General features: G+C 42.5%; 1 protein-coding gene across 3 annotated transcripts in view; it reads left to right on the top strand.

Annotated features, from left to right (window-relative positions):
- DLC1 (DLC1 Rho GTPase activating protein) overlaps positions 1-18,272 on the top strand; it is a 235,961-nt gene that overhangs the window by 210,581 nt on the left and 7,108 nt on the right. For all 3 annotated transcript variants that reach the window (XM_075149158.1, XM_075149159.1, XM_075149160.1), the window contains 5 exons: positions 588-659; positions 3,542-3,623; positions 10,855-10,918; positions 13,747-15,173; positions 16,293-16,469. In XM_075149158.1, coding sequence (XP_075005259.1) covers positions 588-659; positions 3,542-3,623; positions 10,855-10,918; positions 13,747-15,173; positions 16,293-16,469 — 1,822 coding nt within the window. The remainder of the gene's footprint in view (positions 1-587; positions 660-3,541; positions 3,624-10,854; positions 10,919-13,746; positions 15,174-16,292; positions 16,470-18,272) is intronic.

The following is an 18,272-nucleotide window of genomic DNA, read 5'->3' as shown; positions in this document are numbered from 1 at the left end:
CAGTGTGAGGGAAAGTTAGCTGAATTTCCTGTGATATACCAAGTGCCTTGAAGACCTCCAGTGAAACTAGGTTCTTGCTGGGTAGTAAATACGCGCTTGAGCGAGTTGCAATAGTGTGTCGGTTGTTCTTGGGCTTGTGTCTGTCAGTACTATCTACAAGATGTTAAAGCGCACAGTATTATGAGCTCTACTAGGAATTCCTGTGAAGACAAAATAGTTGTGCCAAGAGGATCATAAGATTTGTTGAACAAATGCTGCTCATGTTGATTGCGGTGCTGGTTTCTCTAGTGTTAGCAAACCCTGTACGGAATAATCCGTAACTCCTGCAGTTTTCATCTGTGCCTGCTTCTCTATCAAAATGATGAGCTGTTGATAAATCACAGGTGAACGCTAGTGACTTTCCAGAATCTAGGATATGTTTGATCATGAGAAGAAAAGCAAACTGGGATAAGCAAACCTGTGTCTCAGTTCAAAGTTGCTGAATACTTCGCGCTTATTTTGTGACAGGAACAGTAGAAGTGGTGGAGAGGAAGTTTTTGATTTGCAGATCACTAATCAGAGGGTGTCTTGTTTCTGTCCTCTTCCAGAAATCGAGGCCAAGGAAGCTTGTGACTGGCTGCGGGCTGCCGGGTTCCCGCAGTACGCACAGCTTTATGAAGGTAGGCACCTGAGCTTGCAAGTCAATCATCCCCTGGCAATTTTTGGACAATAAGATGTAATATTCACCGATAAATAAGGTTCAGGGGCACAACTGAAGTGCCAGTACATCAGATGACTTTTCGGCTGCTCTCTGCTACCCACCACACGCATAGATGTACCAAACCCAATGAGACTCTGAAGCACTCTTGGAGTTTTAAATTTGTTCCAGGTTTCTGTTTTAGTCTTGAATCTTCCAAATGTCCTGATAGCACAAATGTTATTTTAGCACCATGGTACATTCCCTGTAGTTAAAACAGAAATGAACTATATTTTCATGAATGTAGTCATCCACTGCTACGAGCCCAGTCTTAGAGAAACACAGAAGCTGTGTCCAGCTCCACCGGCCAGCTCTCCTAATGGAGCAGAGGTGGGAAATCCTGCGTATGCGTGGATATATCTGTACGCCTCGTGATCCCAAGTCCTGTGTGTTTTTTCAGAACGGTGTGGGTTGGTGTTAGACACAGGCTCACTATGAAGGGAAAAAAGAACACACAAGCCGTTGATGCACAGATGTGCAGCAGCTCCTCGAAGAGACTGCTGCCTCCTGCACTCGCTTGTCCTTCTGTGGGATGGATTCACTTTGCGTGTCGGCTTTTACAAAGGTTTTGCTCAGTTAAAACTGTTGGCTTCATTGCCTTTCTAACCTACTAGGAACTTCCAGTTTTGGCATACAGTTCTTACACTCTGATGCAGAGTAACATACAGAAGTTTGTTTTAAAGTGTGACATTCTTTCTATATATGTATATTATTGTTCAGAATTTCCCCCCCACATCACTTAAAATTACTTGCATTGTAGTGAAATTATTATGCACTCTTATCTGCCTCTTCTTTTTTATAAAACAACCTCCAGCTGCTGCTTGTAAGAATGAGCATAGAAAGTCCATTATTTACAGTGAATGTTGGAAATTACAGCAAATGCTGAGCTAACCTTCTTGAAAAATGATCTCGTTGAGCTTTGATTTGCAGCTGCATTGGCAATATGAGATGATAATAGCACTTTCAAAAGCAGCACTTGGCAAAACTTTTCTTCGCCTGTTCAGAAATTGAATTTCCTTTTATTATTTCTCTTCCCTTTTTTTTTTTTCTTTTTTTTTGCGCTAAGGGAGATGCCAAGATTTTCTTGGGATGCAGAGCTGGGACTGTACTTCCAGTCTTTGTTAAAACTGGGGACAAGACTCAGCTGAATATGTGGGCTTGTGGGTTTCATGTTATGCTGAGCTGTAAATCCCCTAACAAATTACTTGCATTCAGAAAACATGTCCTACCTGTGGTTACCATTGCCCTACCTAAAGACTCTAAACTTATATAAAGTTTCTAACGTAGGACCGTGTCCTGCCTAACATCAAAAGGACCACAGAGGTGAGAGCGAGAGCTGAGAGCAAGGCCAGCCATACCCATTGAAAAGACAGCTGTTCCTATATGGAAACAATATACCATTGTCCTTTGCAAGCCCCCCTGGTAGCAGCAGCAACAACAAAAACAGCAGCAGCATAAATTAAGCATTAAAAAAATGGACTCGTGCAGACTATCAACTTCTTCCAAGTCACCTCTCTCTTAAGTTCTCCCATATCTTTTCTTGTGGGCACGCTAAGGTACTAACTTTCTCAGAGGAAAAACTTATACCACCACTGGTGAAAAGTACCAGTTGAATGTGCTCACCCCATTTATTTGCACCTCGGACTTAAAATAGTGAAGGGGAGACCTATGGAACAATTGGGTGTAGTACAAGAGTTCTGAGAAGTCACCTGTATGGAGCGGTCCCATGCAGTACGCATTTAAAATGGAGATTAATCAATGGGCCTTTGTCAGTTGCTTTGCTAAGACTGCAGTTTTCTGTAGAAAAGCTAGAATTTCTTCCGTTTCATAGAATATGTCATAACTTGTTTATTCCTGAGGCAAAATCAGGACAAATAGTTCATTTGAGAGATTATCTATTGGTATAAAAAAAGTCAGGATATTAATTACCTTTTGACAAATTAACACCAATTCTAGTTTTTTCATCATTTCAGCTCACTCTTTCCTAATCTCTGGAGATTAAAATATTTTATAGACAATCACTTGGACCAGGAAAGTTGTATGCAAGTGCAACAGTATATTTGGAGTGTGCCCTGAACACCCGGTGGCTTTGGTGGGAGTTTTGGCCATGCAAGGAATGCCGGATCAGGACCTGTATGACAGTCAGGAATCTGTGGAGGACAGTAAATAATATATATGTGGTTGCTGCTTCAGAGCTGTAGTAAATTTTCAGCTCTCTGCTAACATTGTTTCCTCCCCCTCACTCTCCCAGTTGTTTACCTAAATAATCTCTTAAGGAAAGGAGGGGGTATGGGCTCCACACAGCTTGGCTTGCTTTCATTTCAGTCCATATCTCACTAATGTTGTAACAGTGTCAAATTTTTAAATAGCTTGATTAACGGCCAAGGAGATTCTGTTTTTCATTCTCTTCCAGAGATTTCGGGTTTACTGACCTTTTTTCTTTAATGTGAGATATTAGTACTTTGATGGCGATTGTATATTTATTTTAAATAAAGCTAGCCTGAATCAGTTTACGCTTCTGAGGTCAGATAAGGAGCTTGCATTTGCCTCTTTCCCTCTCCCATTGTTTCATCTCTGCTTTGCTCATTTTTTCCCCCGTTATGCATATGAACTTTCAGTTATCAAACCTGCATGTCACAAGCTTGTACATGAAAAGGAAGCATTTGAGATGGTAACGTGTGTTTACCTGAGAAGTGCCAATCACTGGCATCTTGGTGAGCTCAACTGGAGGCAGCTGGTTGTTCTGAAATAACTCACCACTGGGAATAAGAGTCATTTTGATTCCATCTGTCTCTGTTCCTACAGATCTCCTTTTTCCAATTGACATCGCTCTAGTCAAGCGAGAGCATGACTTTCTGGACAGAGATGCTATTGAGGCCTTATGCAGGTAGGTGAAAAAAGATCACACTGCATTTTGAAACAAAACTCTTCCTGTGTAATAGAAAGTATAACCTGGGAAAAGCATAACCTCAACTGAATTATGTACTATTAAATAACCATTTCCTTGAGACTTTTTTATTATCCACTGTCAGTATGCAGTGTTCATTAGAAAAATATATTGGGCTAAGTAATGTTTGGCGATCTTATTTAAAACAAAGTTGGGAGGAAAATGGCAGGAGTCTTTGTGACAGGTATATTTTTAATTATTATTCTTAATTTGCTTTCATTACTAATTCCCAAATTAGTAAGGCACATGGCAGCAGAACTGTGCTAGCTACAGCCATCTGCACATACAACTGTAGCCCCGGTTCCCACATGGGAATTATTTTTTGGGAGCAGTATTAGCAAAGCCATGCTGCTCCACTCCATTACTCTCCTTTCTTACCGTGGTGAGCCGCTATGTATACAAACAAAACAAAAAGCTATGTATACAAACCCTCATGCTGACCTCAGCGCATCACCCTGTGTGTGCCACAATCACGAAAGTGAATGTGGGTACAGCTGTAAGGGGTAATGTAAAGAGCAAACCTAAGAGTTTACCACCACTGCAAAGGCTGGCCTGCCCTCAGCCAGGTGCTCCCATTACATATCTTTGTTGTTTATGGGCTCCTTCCACAAACCAGTTCAACTCACTCACCCCACAAAAAGAGTCTGGATAGTCCTTTGCTGGGGGTAATAAATTAAATCAGCCGGTGGAGAGCATAATGAACTTCAGAATAGGTGCAAAGGATGGGCAGGACCTCACAGCCAGCTGCAGGGGCAGGAGAAGGGATGGGTAGAGAAAAAAAGGGAGCAAGACTTGCCTGTCTGTGGCAGCATGTTTTTACAGAACTACAGCCTCAGCATTACAGATTTTACCATAAGAGCAATTGCAGTGGCCCCATCTGACGCTTACCCATCCATCAGTTACCTCCTCTAGTGTGAGTCCACAATCTTAAATGGCAAAAAAATGCCTTAACTTTTCCTATCTTTTATTACCTAGAAATGAGTGCAGTTTTCTGCCTCTGTCCTCCATTATGGCAGCTTTCCAAATCGTCTGCAAAATGAATGCTTTTGGATACTACATGCATGATGTCTGCAAATCTAAATGTCAATAATTCTAATGAATTACAAAACCCTTTTAAGAAAGGCTTTAAGTTTATAGTGTTCTCATGCCATCACTGCCATACTTGGAAGAGAAAGAGAGGGACTGGAATTCAAAGTTCTTCAGAAATATTTACAAGATTTTCAAACTAAGCAAACAGATTTGTTGTCCAGTCATTGGGAGGGGAAGAGTCTCATTAATGTTAAATTCACGCTCAAGATATGCCCTACTAAAGTGTAGGACACCTATTCCATTGATAGTAAAATGTGATGCATCGGTGTGCTTATTTGTGTGCTCTGGAACTTGTGAAGTCATTGAACAGAAAGTACAGCAATGTGAATAAATGCTGGTTCCCAGAAGCATGGTCTTCCCTTGCCAGGAAAACAAAATACAGCCAAGCCAGCGTATTTTGGACTTAGTGCTTGCCTGCGAGAATACTTTTTAACCTGGGATTATTTATTTATATGGGAAAAAAAGGTAGCAGATTGTTTCTCACTGCTGCAAGTAAGAATATGCCTTCCAAATCTCTTCAAGATTTGCAGCTAGTGTGATCGATAAAAGCAGTCAGCACTTTTTCTGAACATAGAGTACAGTAAAAAGATATGTGTCCTAAGAATGGAACCTTATATTGTAAGCCTTCTAATAAAGGTAAGCAAAGCAAAATGATGTGGGTATGTAGATATTTTGTGAAACTAGGAAGTTTTTCATAAGTCTGCTAATTGTAAAATAACCTCTTCGCTTTCATCTTCAAATTGTTTTCTGTGTGCTATGCCTAAGAATCCACAGGTCTTACTGTAGTTTGAGACAAAGATTTTAAAGGTTGAACTATATCATTCTGAAGCCTGTGGTGTATATATCAGAGTTATCTTTTAGATAACTTTAAAACTGAAGCTAATGTTTCTCCAGAAGCATTCAGATCCTACCTTAGAATAAAACTGAAGAAATTCAGTTAATCATCTTGGATGTCTGAATTTGGCCCTTTACCGTTTGCGTTAGACAAAAGCAGTACATTATCACAACATTTCCACCGTTAGATTTTTTTTCCCACATCTCCTTGTTTAATTTTGTAAAGCTCATTAAAAAACATGGAGAAGGCACATCATTTGTAATGCTGCATTTTTGCCTGAAGCCTGGGTTTATTTTGACTCATGCCATGGTCAGTGTGTAAACAGTAAAGGTTTTTACTCAGTAAAAGACTTAGAGCTGCTTCATAACCTTAGGTCTATCACTGCTTCTTGACTGAAAATCAGAATAGTGTTGGAATTATTTGCATTTTCAGCACAGTGCTAAATGAACACTGTATGCAGTGGATGGTAGTACTGAGAATCTGCTTTTGTGTATAACAACCAGTGTTCTGCCAGCAGTTCTAATTACCTTGTTCTAATTACTGCATGTGAAGAAATGATTTCTAAAAAGACTGTAGAAATCACAATGACAGGGATTTTTTTAAGTTTGAAGCATTTTAAGTGACAGTTTACATCTGAACAGTATTGTAAATTATCGTTTAATAATCTTATTAATGGAAGCAGGAGAACTAATGTAACTTTAAAACCAGCTTATTAGTAAATGTTTTGCCAAATTCCTTTCTAAATGGAAAAGGTATCAATAGCCACCCCATTAAGGATTTTCTTGAAAAATTTTAAGTGAAAAGTGGGTTGAGACTTGAATTACAGAGATAGCATATGGCACTTGGTAACAGTAGACGATAGATGGTTAAGAAATGTCATTTAGTGATCTTATCATGAAATGTAGGGTCAAAAATGTAAGAGCAATGATTCTGCTTCAGTTTGCTAGGATGCTTCATGAGTGACTGTGCAAAGCCCTGCTGGCCTTGGTTTTATGTAGATTAATGACTGGGAATTTATCTCCAGAGGATAACTGGCTGCATCATGCACTGATGAAACTAAGTACTGAAACATGCTTATCCTAAAGGTTGTTGCTAAGTACAAAATACATAGCAAGCCATGATGGAAATCCTATTTAATCTCCTTACGCATAGCTAGAAAACTGCCACACTAGATACACAAGAGGTTTCTTAAATCTTTTACCATCAGGACTTCTCATCCAAGAAATTGATTGTAATGGATTCACATGAGCAGCATTCACTGCTCGTATCATTTGGTTTGTAGAGAGCTGGCCTCCTTTGCAGGTTAGAACATGCAGATGAACCCCAGGAGCCAGTGTAGAGGCTGTCCACTGCAGTGAGACAAGAAAGCCCGTGTATCATCAATTAGTTACAGGTATAATGGAGCGGGGATTTGCCCTATAAGAAGGAATTAAGAATTTACATCCATCAAGAAAATATTTTAAACTTTAAAGTTAGATCATATAGTTACTCAGATTGAAAATTGTCATTTAAAATGCGTAAATCTAATATTCTGCATTGCTACCACTTTTCTTGGGTGCATGGCGTGAGAATTTTCTCCTGTTAATGAGAGCAGAATGAATTACCTGGGGTTATAGCCAACGTAGAACTGACTGGTATCTAGATTAAAAAAGACTTCACATTATAAGCCCATATTTTAATTTATAAATTAGCTGAAGTTAGCTGTTCACACTGCAACTTTTGATAGCGAATATCTTGTTCAGGCTGCCTTTCTTAAAAGAAGTTCAGGCTAAACTAGTTTGGCCATTTGTGAGGAGAAGACTAGGGAAAAGGCATCATTTGCTCATTTCTGAGAGAAGCTCCAGTGCCTCATGGTTTGGGTGCTGCAGGTTCAGGCTTCCAGTGTACTGGCTGCTCAGGGCTGATATGGACCGGTCTCGACCCAGGGGCTGGGACTGGGAGGCAGGTCCTGTTGCATTGGTCGCCCTCGCGAAGAAGGGGTTTGCAGAGCCGGGGTGAAGGAGGGTGGGAGCCTGCGTAGGAGTACCTGGCTCCACAAGAGTAAGATACCGTCTGGATGTGGAGATGTATAGAGAGAGGGCTGACACAAAGGCATTTATCTAAGTGATGGGAAAGAATATTATTTTATCATCCAGTCATCCAGAAAGTGGCCGGGATAGGAGGCATTGTAGAAATTGAGACTGAGATAGCCAGACGGTGAAAGCGGCTGTAACTGCTGTCTGGAGCAATCCTGTCCCTCCCATCTCCCATCTTGTCCTTGCAAAGGTGTCGCTGAGACAGGTTTAGGCAGAATAAGATGGAGCTAAAGAATGAGGCAGACCTGCTGGCTGTCAGTAGGGAAATGATAAATTGAATTTATACCTGTGAATGGAGAAGGGAGAAGGTCCAGAGCCAGAAGAGAAAATTGCGGTTCATTAACAAGCATTGATTTGACAACAAGATCTGTAGAAAATGAATGGGTGCTTATATGCTTAAACAGTATTGCAAAGCATATGTGAAGGTTAATGCCAGTTGTATAGGTAACTGTCATCCTGGCAAAGCCTAAGCTTTGTAAGCTTAGCTCTGCAGACTCAATAATGTGTTTGGAAGGCAGTTTTGCAAGTTGTACTGTGTTTTCAGTGTCCTATAGCTCAAGGAACTGGGCACTGCTGAACTGGAGCAGAAGTTGAAGCAGGATGTGTGATGTATATAATTAAAGTTGCAGACCTAAGGCAATTGCTGCAGAGCATTTAGGTTTTAAAAGGGAAACTGGTTTTGTGATGAAATCATGTCAAATGTGTAATGGAGCCTTTATTTGCCTCGCTGCAATTGTATTTAACCTCGCTCATTGGGGGTTACCTTATCTTGCCTTCATACTCATTTTTGTGAGGTGTGCGCCAGGAGATTTTTTTTCTTAAACACCTTCTGTGGAAACAGAGATCTTTGCTGTACCCTTTTTCACCTATTTCAGGGTTTTAATTTGAGTAGGAGAAAAGTCTGGGGATGTAATCTTTGTGAAATCAGAGATCGTCTTTATTAGCGGTCAGACAGGCTGGAGCTAGATAAAGCCTGATACAGGGATTCGGTGATAACTTCTCTCTGCATAAGTCAAAGGTTGCAACACTGTGAAATTTGTAAATTATTACACAATATAGAACTGAAACCAGTTTAATATTCCCTGGTCTTGAGGTCCAGGAGTTTGAGAAGAGAATGTTTTTATAGCAGAGAGAGGGAGGCAGCTTTCTGCTGCTGTGTGGCCTCTTAAAAACCAAAATACCAGTTTTGTTGTGTAGCGCATAGACGGGACGTTCACCCTTCACCCCCGCCATAAATACAGTTCCTCTGAAATTCAGTGGACTTGTGCATGTACTCACCAGCTGCAGCCGGCAGGACTGAGCCTTCTGCCTTTCAAAGTCAGAGCAAAGATGAAAATAGAGAGATCTGGATAACTTTCCTAACCTGCCACTGCCCTACTATTTGACCCATGGCAATTCTTCCTGTTTCTCTTCTTTTCTGCTGTGTTGTGGCTGGGTCTAATTATAGATCAAACTGCCTTTTTTTTCACTTCACGACTGCAGCAAAAGCACCAGTAGGAGCTCTTCCATTTTCTTTGATGGCCTCAGGATCAAGCCCTGTGTAAATACCATCTGCAACCAATCCTATGCATAAAAGGCAAGGGGAAAGAGAGGAAACTAGTAATTCTTCCTGTGCACACATTTTCTAGATTCAAGTTACAAGTTTCATGAATCTGAAAAGACTCATCTGAAACAACGCATTTTCAGTTTTTCAAAGCTGCTGATACAGGCTCTTCTTTACACTTTGCTCAAACGAATTATGTGAAAATTATACAGCTTCCTTCAGAATGAATTAGGCTTTTTAAAGCTCAGTTTTGCTCCTGCTGCATTTGGGCTGCGGTGCAGCCGAAGGAAAGGGGCGGCTCTGCTCCTTTGCCTCCCCCCTGCACACACTACCCTTCACGCAGCTTGGGGAACTGACCTGGGAGAAATGCAACCCAACAAAGTATTGAAAGATCAATTTTCAGCTCGGTTAGTCTCCTCATCCAACCCACAGTACAGCCTCGTGCATGGAAGTATTAACACAAGGGACCAAACCATCGCTTCCATGAAGCTGCTGCTTCAGCGTTTCTGCCTTCTGCATCACGCCCAGCCTGTCCCCGCCCTTTGCCTTGCCATAGCACCAGCATTTCTCTACCCACGCTTTACCAGTCCAGATTTTAGCTGAGCCGTGTCCCTGGAGCAGTTTCTGGGGTGGCGAGGGCTGGGAGAAGAGCAGGAGACCACAGCAACCTGCACACTTAGCTGCGCCTAAGCTGCCATGGAGCTGTGTGGTTAACAGTGCCGAGTTTTGCTCTGCTTTAAGCTGTTTGTGCTCAGCCCTGCACACTGAGCTTCTGGGGGCGAGGGGAGAAGAAAGATACTTTTTTTTGTTTGTTTTAGGGATAGGGATACCTACCAGATCATTAGCTCATCAGGGAATAGAGGGATGCTTATATATATTCATACAGCACTTCAATATATGCATCCAGACTGCTATCACATTTCACAAGGAGGCTGGTTAACTATTGTTGCTGCAGCAATGTATTTTTGTTTAAATTTTAGTCTTCAGATATGAAGACTTCTATACATTTTTATGTATAAAAGAAACTTTCAGTTTAGGAAGGAAAAATCAGGTCTGTGTCTTGTTTTTTGTTTTTTAAACTGATGAGTTGTCTTGTCCCAGGACTGTATTGAAAATAATCATTGTTCGCAAACAAAATAGACACCTAATAAGTGGAGAATAAGTTTTCCTCTGGGAGGTTTTAGCTTATAAAGTGCAATTTTAAAGCAGCATGCTTTTTTCACACAAGCACTTGTACACAGTGTCAAATAAGAAGCCTTTCCCGTTATTTTCAGTCTGTCGAGATTGATTGTTTCTGTGTTCGGATGTCTGCTATTTAAACAAATGTAATTGTTACAATTCATTGCATATAATGCACTTCTCAATTTAGCCTAAATTTCCATTCACTTCTCTTTACTTTGATTCAGGTAATTGTGACAAATAGTCATCCATCCCTCCCTCTGAAGTTAGAATACAGCCAAATGTAATGGGTTAATGGTTAAGTATAATTAGGGCTCTAATTGAAACTCTGCTTGTGGCTATTTGTATGCAAAGCAATTTGGGGACAGCCTTCACAAAAGCTTTTGAACTGGAATAGCCTGTGTCAAAACACTGGAGTGTTCTCTTAATATGGTTTCCTTTGCTTTGCAGGCGCTTAAATACTTTAAACAAATGTGCAGTGATGAAGCTAGAAATTAGTCCCCACAGGAAAAGGGTAAGTTCCTTTAACATCTTCTGTTACAGCATTATACATTAGTAAAACTGAAGAAAAAACGTCTAGCAGATTGCTTAGCTGCAGTCTAGGATAACACCTGAGTAGAACCTGGCAAGGACACACAGTCAAAACTCTGCTTATGTTTCATTTTGTGTTCTCACCTTGGCCACGGTTAAAGGTTATTCATCTAGGAAACTCTGCCCCGGGACGCTGCTCCCAGTCTGAAAGGCACAGGGCTTCTCTGCCTGCCAGTGAGGTTGTCCGTGTTGTAGCGTATTACCTGCAGGATTGTAAAGAGTAGGCTTGATGGAGGAGATCCTGACCAGCCACGATGAGCTGACCTGAATGTTAGAACATCACCTTGGGCGTCATCTTCACAGTTTTCGTTCTTTGCCATCACGTTAGAATTGTATTGTTTTATTATGATGTAGACAAGATCAGTTAGACTGTGCTTGGCCTGCAAAGGAAAGAGCCAGTCCTTTGTAGGATTGGGCACGTTGTTTCCCTGTTTTTTAATTACACAGCTCAAAATTAAAGCAATATATTTACAGAATACACCAGCTACCTTTTTAGAAAGTTTGCATGTTTCCAGGGAGCTCAGCAGGAATTAAAAGTGTTTCCTGAATCTTCGGGATCCCTGCGGAGCGTGGTGAGAAATGAGAGAGCACCTACTGTAATGTCAGTAAGGCAGAACCGACAGAAGGCTGAGCTGCTGAGGTTTGCTAGTAAGGTACCACTCAATAGCTGTCTTAGAACTATGTGTGTGTCCTAGGAGGGATCAGTGGTTGATACTGTCCCCTGGGATATGACAACTGCAGATAAAGATGACTGAGCTAAGGCAATACAATGCCGCCCTACCCTTAACAAGAATGCATACAAATGCTCTGAGGTTGTTTACCAGGAATTAATCCCCTCTTTCCCTATCTGTTTGTGGTATGTTGGAAACAGCATCCAAGCTCCAGAAGATAACACTCTGAGGCAGCTTATGTAGGAACTCTGTAAAAGTAGGGGTAGACAGCTGGATTGCCGTTTATGACCGCCAGAAGATTTCTCCTCCTTGTTCCTGAACCTTGTTAACGCTGGAATGATCAGTATTGCTGTTAGAGGTCAGACCAGACCCCACTTCAGGTCCAAACCCCAGATCTTCCGGAGTCTGGACGTTACCTTTTGTTTCAGTCCTTCCTGATTTTCATTCGCCACCCATGTTCTGGCAGATGGACTTGGATCCTATTCCCTTTTGTTGTTGACTTCATTAGAACCAATACGTAGCCTTTAAAGCTTTTTAACACTAGGGAAAAGTTGTGCTGACAGAAACATATGTTTCCTTATGTTTGCATTGACCTCTCCACAAATTAAGATCACTTTACTGCTCCTTTTTTCCAGTCAAACCACATTCACCACCGAACCATCATTATTATCCATTGGCAGTTTCAGGTGACTTTTTTCCTCCTGAAAACTTTAAATAAGCAAGCCAGTCCTCTTAGGTTTTCATCTGAGTCATGGACAGAAGTGTCTCATGTGTATTTGGTTATAAAAAATAAATATGGTGCTTCACTTATTTTCCTGAGCTGATGAAATGTGCTATTAAAAAAAAAAAAAAACAACAAAAAAACCTAGGAGAGGATCAGGAGATAAAGTATGCATAAATAAAATACTTGAAATATGAATAATTTACTTATTTTTCAGAGGAAAAATGTTTGTGTTCCTGGCACAAAAATAGTTGCAGTTTGGGGCATGCCTGTGTGTTTGTTTTTAAATTAAAGCAATCTATGCAAATGAAGTGAAACTCATGGAGCTGGGTGGCAATTAGCGTTTCCTACTCTGAACACCAAAGGTTATTTTGTGGTTTCATGGTGTTGTATTAAAATATCTATATTGGTTTTATTCTTCCAGCATGAAATTTTCCAGATATTTGGAAGACCAAATATGTCAGTCCCGGGATCATGCCCTTTCAGTATTTAGATGAAAAGATTGTAGGCGTAAGTGATGTATGTGTAATTGTGCCCTCAGGCATTACTCATACATCATACATCATACATCAAACATCAGCAGTGGAGATGTTATTTACAATTTACTTACGTGCTATACTGTCAGTGAGCTCTTGCTGCTCGCTATCTATGAGTGTTAAAGTTTGCCTGAAGCGAGAGTGAAGTAGAAACTTCACAGGACATTCTTAAAATGTTAGCTGCTAGCCTGTGGGAGGAAGAGTGGACCAGGTAGGAGCCTGGAGGCGTCACACTCTTGCAGTGCAAGAGCTTCTTTTGCTATCTCATTAGTCACAGCGAGGAGACCGTTCAGGCTTCCCGAATGGGTAAGGAATTAAGCCGCTACAATTCAGGACGTATGAGAAACATCTCGTAATTGCAAAGAGGAGTATAAACACACAGCCACTATCAACAGAGTGTAACTTTGGAGAGAGTCCAGAGGGACCCCAACCCCTGACTGACTCCAGTTGAAAATTTTATGCATGCCAGGAATTTCCATTGATCTGAGGGCTATCCACTGTGACCAATTAATTAAAAGTCTATGGATAGTAGGGTTTTTAGAAGAGAGCAATTTAAAGCAGATTGTATTGTTTGTTTCTTTTTATGAAGCGTATATCTTTTGTATTTAAAAACTGTTAAAATATATTGCCTGTCCCGTGTTATCTTTTCCTGTGATGGGCTTTATGGCCTAATCTTCCTCTCCCTGAAGACTGTTTTCACTCTAAATTCAGTGAGAACAAGGTCGTGCTTAAAGCAGTTCAGTGGGCATTGTATTTAAATGCAACCGCCTTTGCTGTTTGGGCAGTTTGCAAGCAGTACTTTCAGGGTTCTTCTTCTTCACAGAGCGAAGATTCGGATGAAGATGAACCTTGTGCAATAAGTGGCAAATGGACTTTTCAGAGAGACAGCAAGAGGTGGTCGAGGCTTGAAGAGTTTGATGTGTTCCCTCCAAAACCGGACTTGAATACCCCCTCCCCAGAAGCTGCTCACCTCACTAACGCAGCAAGCCGTGAGAGCGTGCTAACAGACCTCAGCGAACGCCAGGAGGTGGCTTCTATTCTGAGCATCAGCAGCACCAGCAGCCACCAACCAACCCTGCAGAGCGAGGCATCTACCACCAGGACAAACTCAGTTGTGAGCGTGTGTTCATCGAGCAATTTCGTGGCAAACGATGACTCATTCAGCAGCCTGCCCTCACCCAGGGAGCTGAATAGCTTCAGCTTCAACACGAAAGCCAATGAGAAGAACGCCAAGTCCAAAACAAAGAGCCTGCTCAAGAGAATGGAGAGCCTGAAAATCAAGAGCTCTCACCATGGCAAGAGCAAAGCTCCTTCAAAGCTTGGCCTTATTATTAGCGGGCCCATCCTGCAGGAGGGCATGGATGAAGATAAACTGAAACAACTTAACTGCGTGGAGATCTCTGCCCTCAACGGCAATCACATCAGCCTCCCCATGGTACGAAAGAGGAGCGTCTCCAACTCCACCCAGACCAGCAGCAGCAGTAGTCAGTCTGAGACGAGCAGTGCCGTCAGCACACCCAGTCCTGTCACGCGAACACGCAGCCTCAGTGCGTACAATAAAAGGGTGGGCATGTACCTGGAAGGCTTCGACCCCTTCAACCAGTCAACGTTCAGCGACGTGGTGGAGCAGAACTTCAAGAACCGGGGAAGCTTTGCAGAAGACACCGTGTTTTTCATCCCCGAAGATCATAAGCCTGGCACTTTTCCCAAAGCACTCTCCAACGGCAACTTCTCCCCAACAGAAAGCAACGCCTCTGTGAACTGGAGGACAGGGAGTTTCCATGGACATGGCCACCTCACCCTCCGGAGGGAAAACAGCGGTGACAGCTCCAAAGAGCTGGGTATGGGGAAAAGGCGCAACTCCTCCAGCTCAGTGAGCAGCCGCCTGAGTATTTACGACAACGTGCCAGGCTCGATCCTGTATTCCAGTACAAGTGACCTGGCCGACCTCGAAAATGAAGACATATTCCCAGAACTAGACGACATCCTGTACCACGTGAAAGGGATGCAGAGAATGGTAAACCAGTGGTCAGAGAAGTTCTCGGACGAAGGGGACTCCGACTCGGCGCTCGACTCCATCTCCCCGTGTCCTTCCTCTCCAAAGCAGATCCACCTCGATGTAGATAACGATCGAACAACACCGAGTGACCTTGACAGTACGGGGAATTCGCTGAACGAAACAGAAGAGCCCGCAGGGATGCAGGACAGGAGGGACTCTGGGGTGGGCGCATCGCTGACGCGGTCCAGCAGGTGAGATCACAAGCGCTGGGACTTGGGGTGGCCCCGGTGAGGTCCCCTCCAGTAGAAGCTTTGGCCATTCAAGCGCACACGTGCTCTTCCTATGGCTTCCTAAAACAATTATAGGCAAGGGGAGTATTTGTGCAAGTCTTTCAGACAAGTGATTCCCACACTTCGTAGCTGTACGTTTGTATGTTCAGCCTGAGTCGTCACTGAAGAACAGCCCGCTCAGCAAGTCAGCATTAGGAGCAATGTTAAGGCAGTTTCGGGGGATGATAATTCTTCAAACTGAAATGGTATGTGGGAGGGAGAGGGACCTCAAGTAGGATTATTCACTTTTTAAGTTGGCTAGAAGAACCAGTATAAGTATGGTCTGGTTTGTGTCAGCGTGTAGTAAAAGCCTTGACTTTTAGACTGTTTCAAAAAATTGCACTTTTCAGTAGCAGGCTGGTTCTTAATAGCATGCTAGGACATTAAATCTGGGGAGAAAATGAGGTTTGTTTACTTTCTCTTGATCGCTATAGCACAGTGGAGGACTGGGGGAGTTCCACTGGCCTCCCAGTTTCTGCTGGGAGTTTTACCGTGGGATGGGTGACTGTATTTTGTATTGTGAGTAGAGCAAGGAGTTGAATTCTTTCTAGCTTTGTTTCCAGTTTTCCTTTAAAACTGGTGCAAATCATTTAGGGCCTGGTTTCTGCCGTCATTTAGTCGCCTACAGCTGCTTGTATAAACTTAATGGGACTTCTAGAAGTGCTTAGTTCCCATTTTATGCGTCTTAAAAATTTGGGCCGTTTTTTCTTAATGGAGTTTTTTGGTTCCCACTGCCTTAATACTGAAAGGGCTTCTGAAGAAGGGTGTTGGAGCCCTGGGAGGATATCTGATAGGGCAAGACCGTGTAGTTAACACTGAGCTGTGGGTCAGCTCAGAGTGCACGTTCCCCCTGAAGCACCTGCACGTGCTGCATCGAACCGGGTGAGGCAGAGACGCTGCCGGCTGATGCCTGTGAAATCTCAGAGGACAGCGGCTGCCAAGGGCAGGGAGCTCAGCAGCACGTTTGTGGCAATTCCTGCACGTGTCTTGCAATGACGTTTCAGTGACCGGTCCTTGCTCTGTCCCCCATCTTCTCCGCAGGCACAGGCTGAGGTGGCACAGCTTCCAGAGCTCCCACCGGCCCAGCCTCAGCTCGGCGTCGCTGCAGATCAACTGCCAGTCCGTGGCGCAGATGAACCTGCTGCAGAAGTACTCGCTCCTGAAGCTGACTGCTCTCCTGGAGAAGTACACGCCTTCCAACAAGCACGGTTTCAGCTGGTAAGGGCACAGTGCCATGTGGAGACAGGCAGTTGCGCTCGTCCTAAGCAACTTTTGGAAAGATGCAATCAATCCCTCCATCCCTCTTTTTCCATATTTGCACTTCTTCCTCCAACCGGTGCGGATAGTGATTTGTGGTTTCCTAAGATGGGGCTAAAATCACTAACCCTTTACGTAAGTGTCATCTTATTAGGCCTGAGAAGTATGTTTGTAGGGGGCATGTGAGGGAACAAAAACAACGCAGTACAGGCCACCTTTCCGAGCAGGAAGATGTCCACTATCCATAGCAAAAGAAACACTAGTTGCTTATTGAGGCAGTTAGCGAGCAGTAGATCTTAATAGGCTTGCTTTTCTTCAGTTATTCTTAAATATTTGCATAAGTTTTTCTGTATAATTATGTAATTAAATAATGTAAATTTCCTTTAGTTCTAGTGTCTCGTTAGCCAAAATCTATCTTCCCTCTTTAAAGCACTATAAATCCAGTTAGCTTGCAAAAAAGATGGAGAGAGGGCAACAAAGGTTGGGAGAACCATGGAGTTTTTTGTAGGCAGCAATTTCTGCTGTGGCCAGGTGTTCGTAACCCAGTTGAATGTTTTTTGTCGGAAGAATGAAATAGAAAGCTCTTTTATTATTGTATCTGCAGTACAGCCTGTATAACCTTCAGGATGCAAAAGACGCAATAAAATTTTTCTTCTCCCTACCACAGGCCAGCCTCCTCCCTTCCCCAGGAGTCATAGAGAGTATTTAGCTTCAGCATCAAAGTACCTCCTGTTCAAAGGCTGTTATTATGTCAGCCTTTCTAAATACAGAAGTTGTTTGTTCTGAAAGACAGAAATAAGTATTGACCAGTTATCCCTGCATGCTTCAGATTCTCGGTGGAGATCGCAATGTGTTTTTTCGCATTCCATTGGCATGTTTTTTGACAAAGCAAGCATTATTCATACATATATCAATAATGCCCTAAACTTAACTATACGGCAATACAAATTAGTTCTGTTTTACTATGTAACAGATTAGTCAGCTGTAAATCTAATGCACTGTTTGTATAGCTGTACTGTATATTGAAATGTTAAATAGGTCTCCCTGTTTTCCAGTGCTACTGTGTCCTATTAGTTGTTACACTGGACGTTAGCTTTTCTCCCTGTTGAGGAAAATGATCTCAATATTTTCACATTTTAATGGCTTTTTTTTCCCTTCATGAAACCAGTACTCTTGGGGACCTGGGGGTAAATCATTCTTTTGTATTTAGTAACTTTTTCCTTGGAGTCATAAGCAGATGGAAAAGCCTCTCATTGAAACTGGAGTGGGAGGTGGGGGTAACAACAGTCACTGGCTGACAAGGAGGGGGGTCCCTCAAAGGGGTTGTTTATAGAGCTGAAGTTTTTAGCTGACAAACTCAAATGTATTACATCAGTTTCCTGCTGTTACACACACTGGTGGGTGGTGGACCCAGTTTGAGGACTTTGCAGAACAAGTAGTTGACATACAAAAGCTCATTGTTCAAATGCCCATCGTTCCCGAAACCTAAAGAAGCAGTGTTATAAGGGGTCACTGACCGCAGGATTTATTTTGACTCTTTTGCAATTCAATCTGGCCCCTGCAGTTTTACCCTGTAGCTTTTGTCCTACTAATATTGATGGAGTAGCACCACGTTAATACTTACAGGCAGCATAGTGCCCCAAATGTCAAGCCTTTCTCTTAGAGAAACTCTGTTTTCTGTCCTCTCCCCCTTCCCAGCCCTGAGTGGATTAGCTAATTTATACTGTCACTACTTTTCATACTACTAAAGTGTTTCACTTATTT

Source organism: Calonectris borealis, chromosome 4 (assembly GCF_964195595.1).
Source record: "Calonectris borealis chromosome 4, bCalBor7.hap1.2, whole genome shotgun sequence".
Taxonomy (NCBI): Eukaryota; Metazoa; Chordata; class Aves; order Procellariiformes; family Procellariidae; genus Calonectris; species Calonectris borealis.
This window is presented reverse-complemented; position numbering and strand designations above follow the sequence as displayed.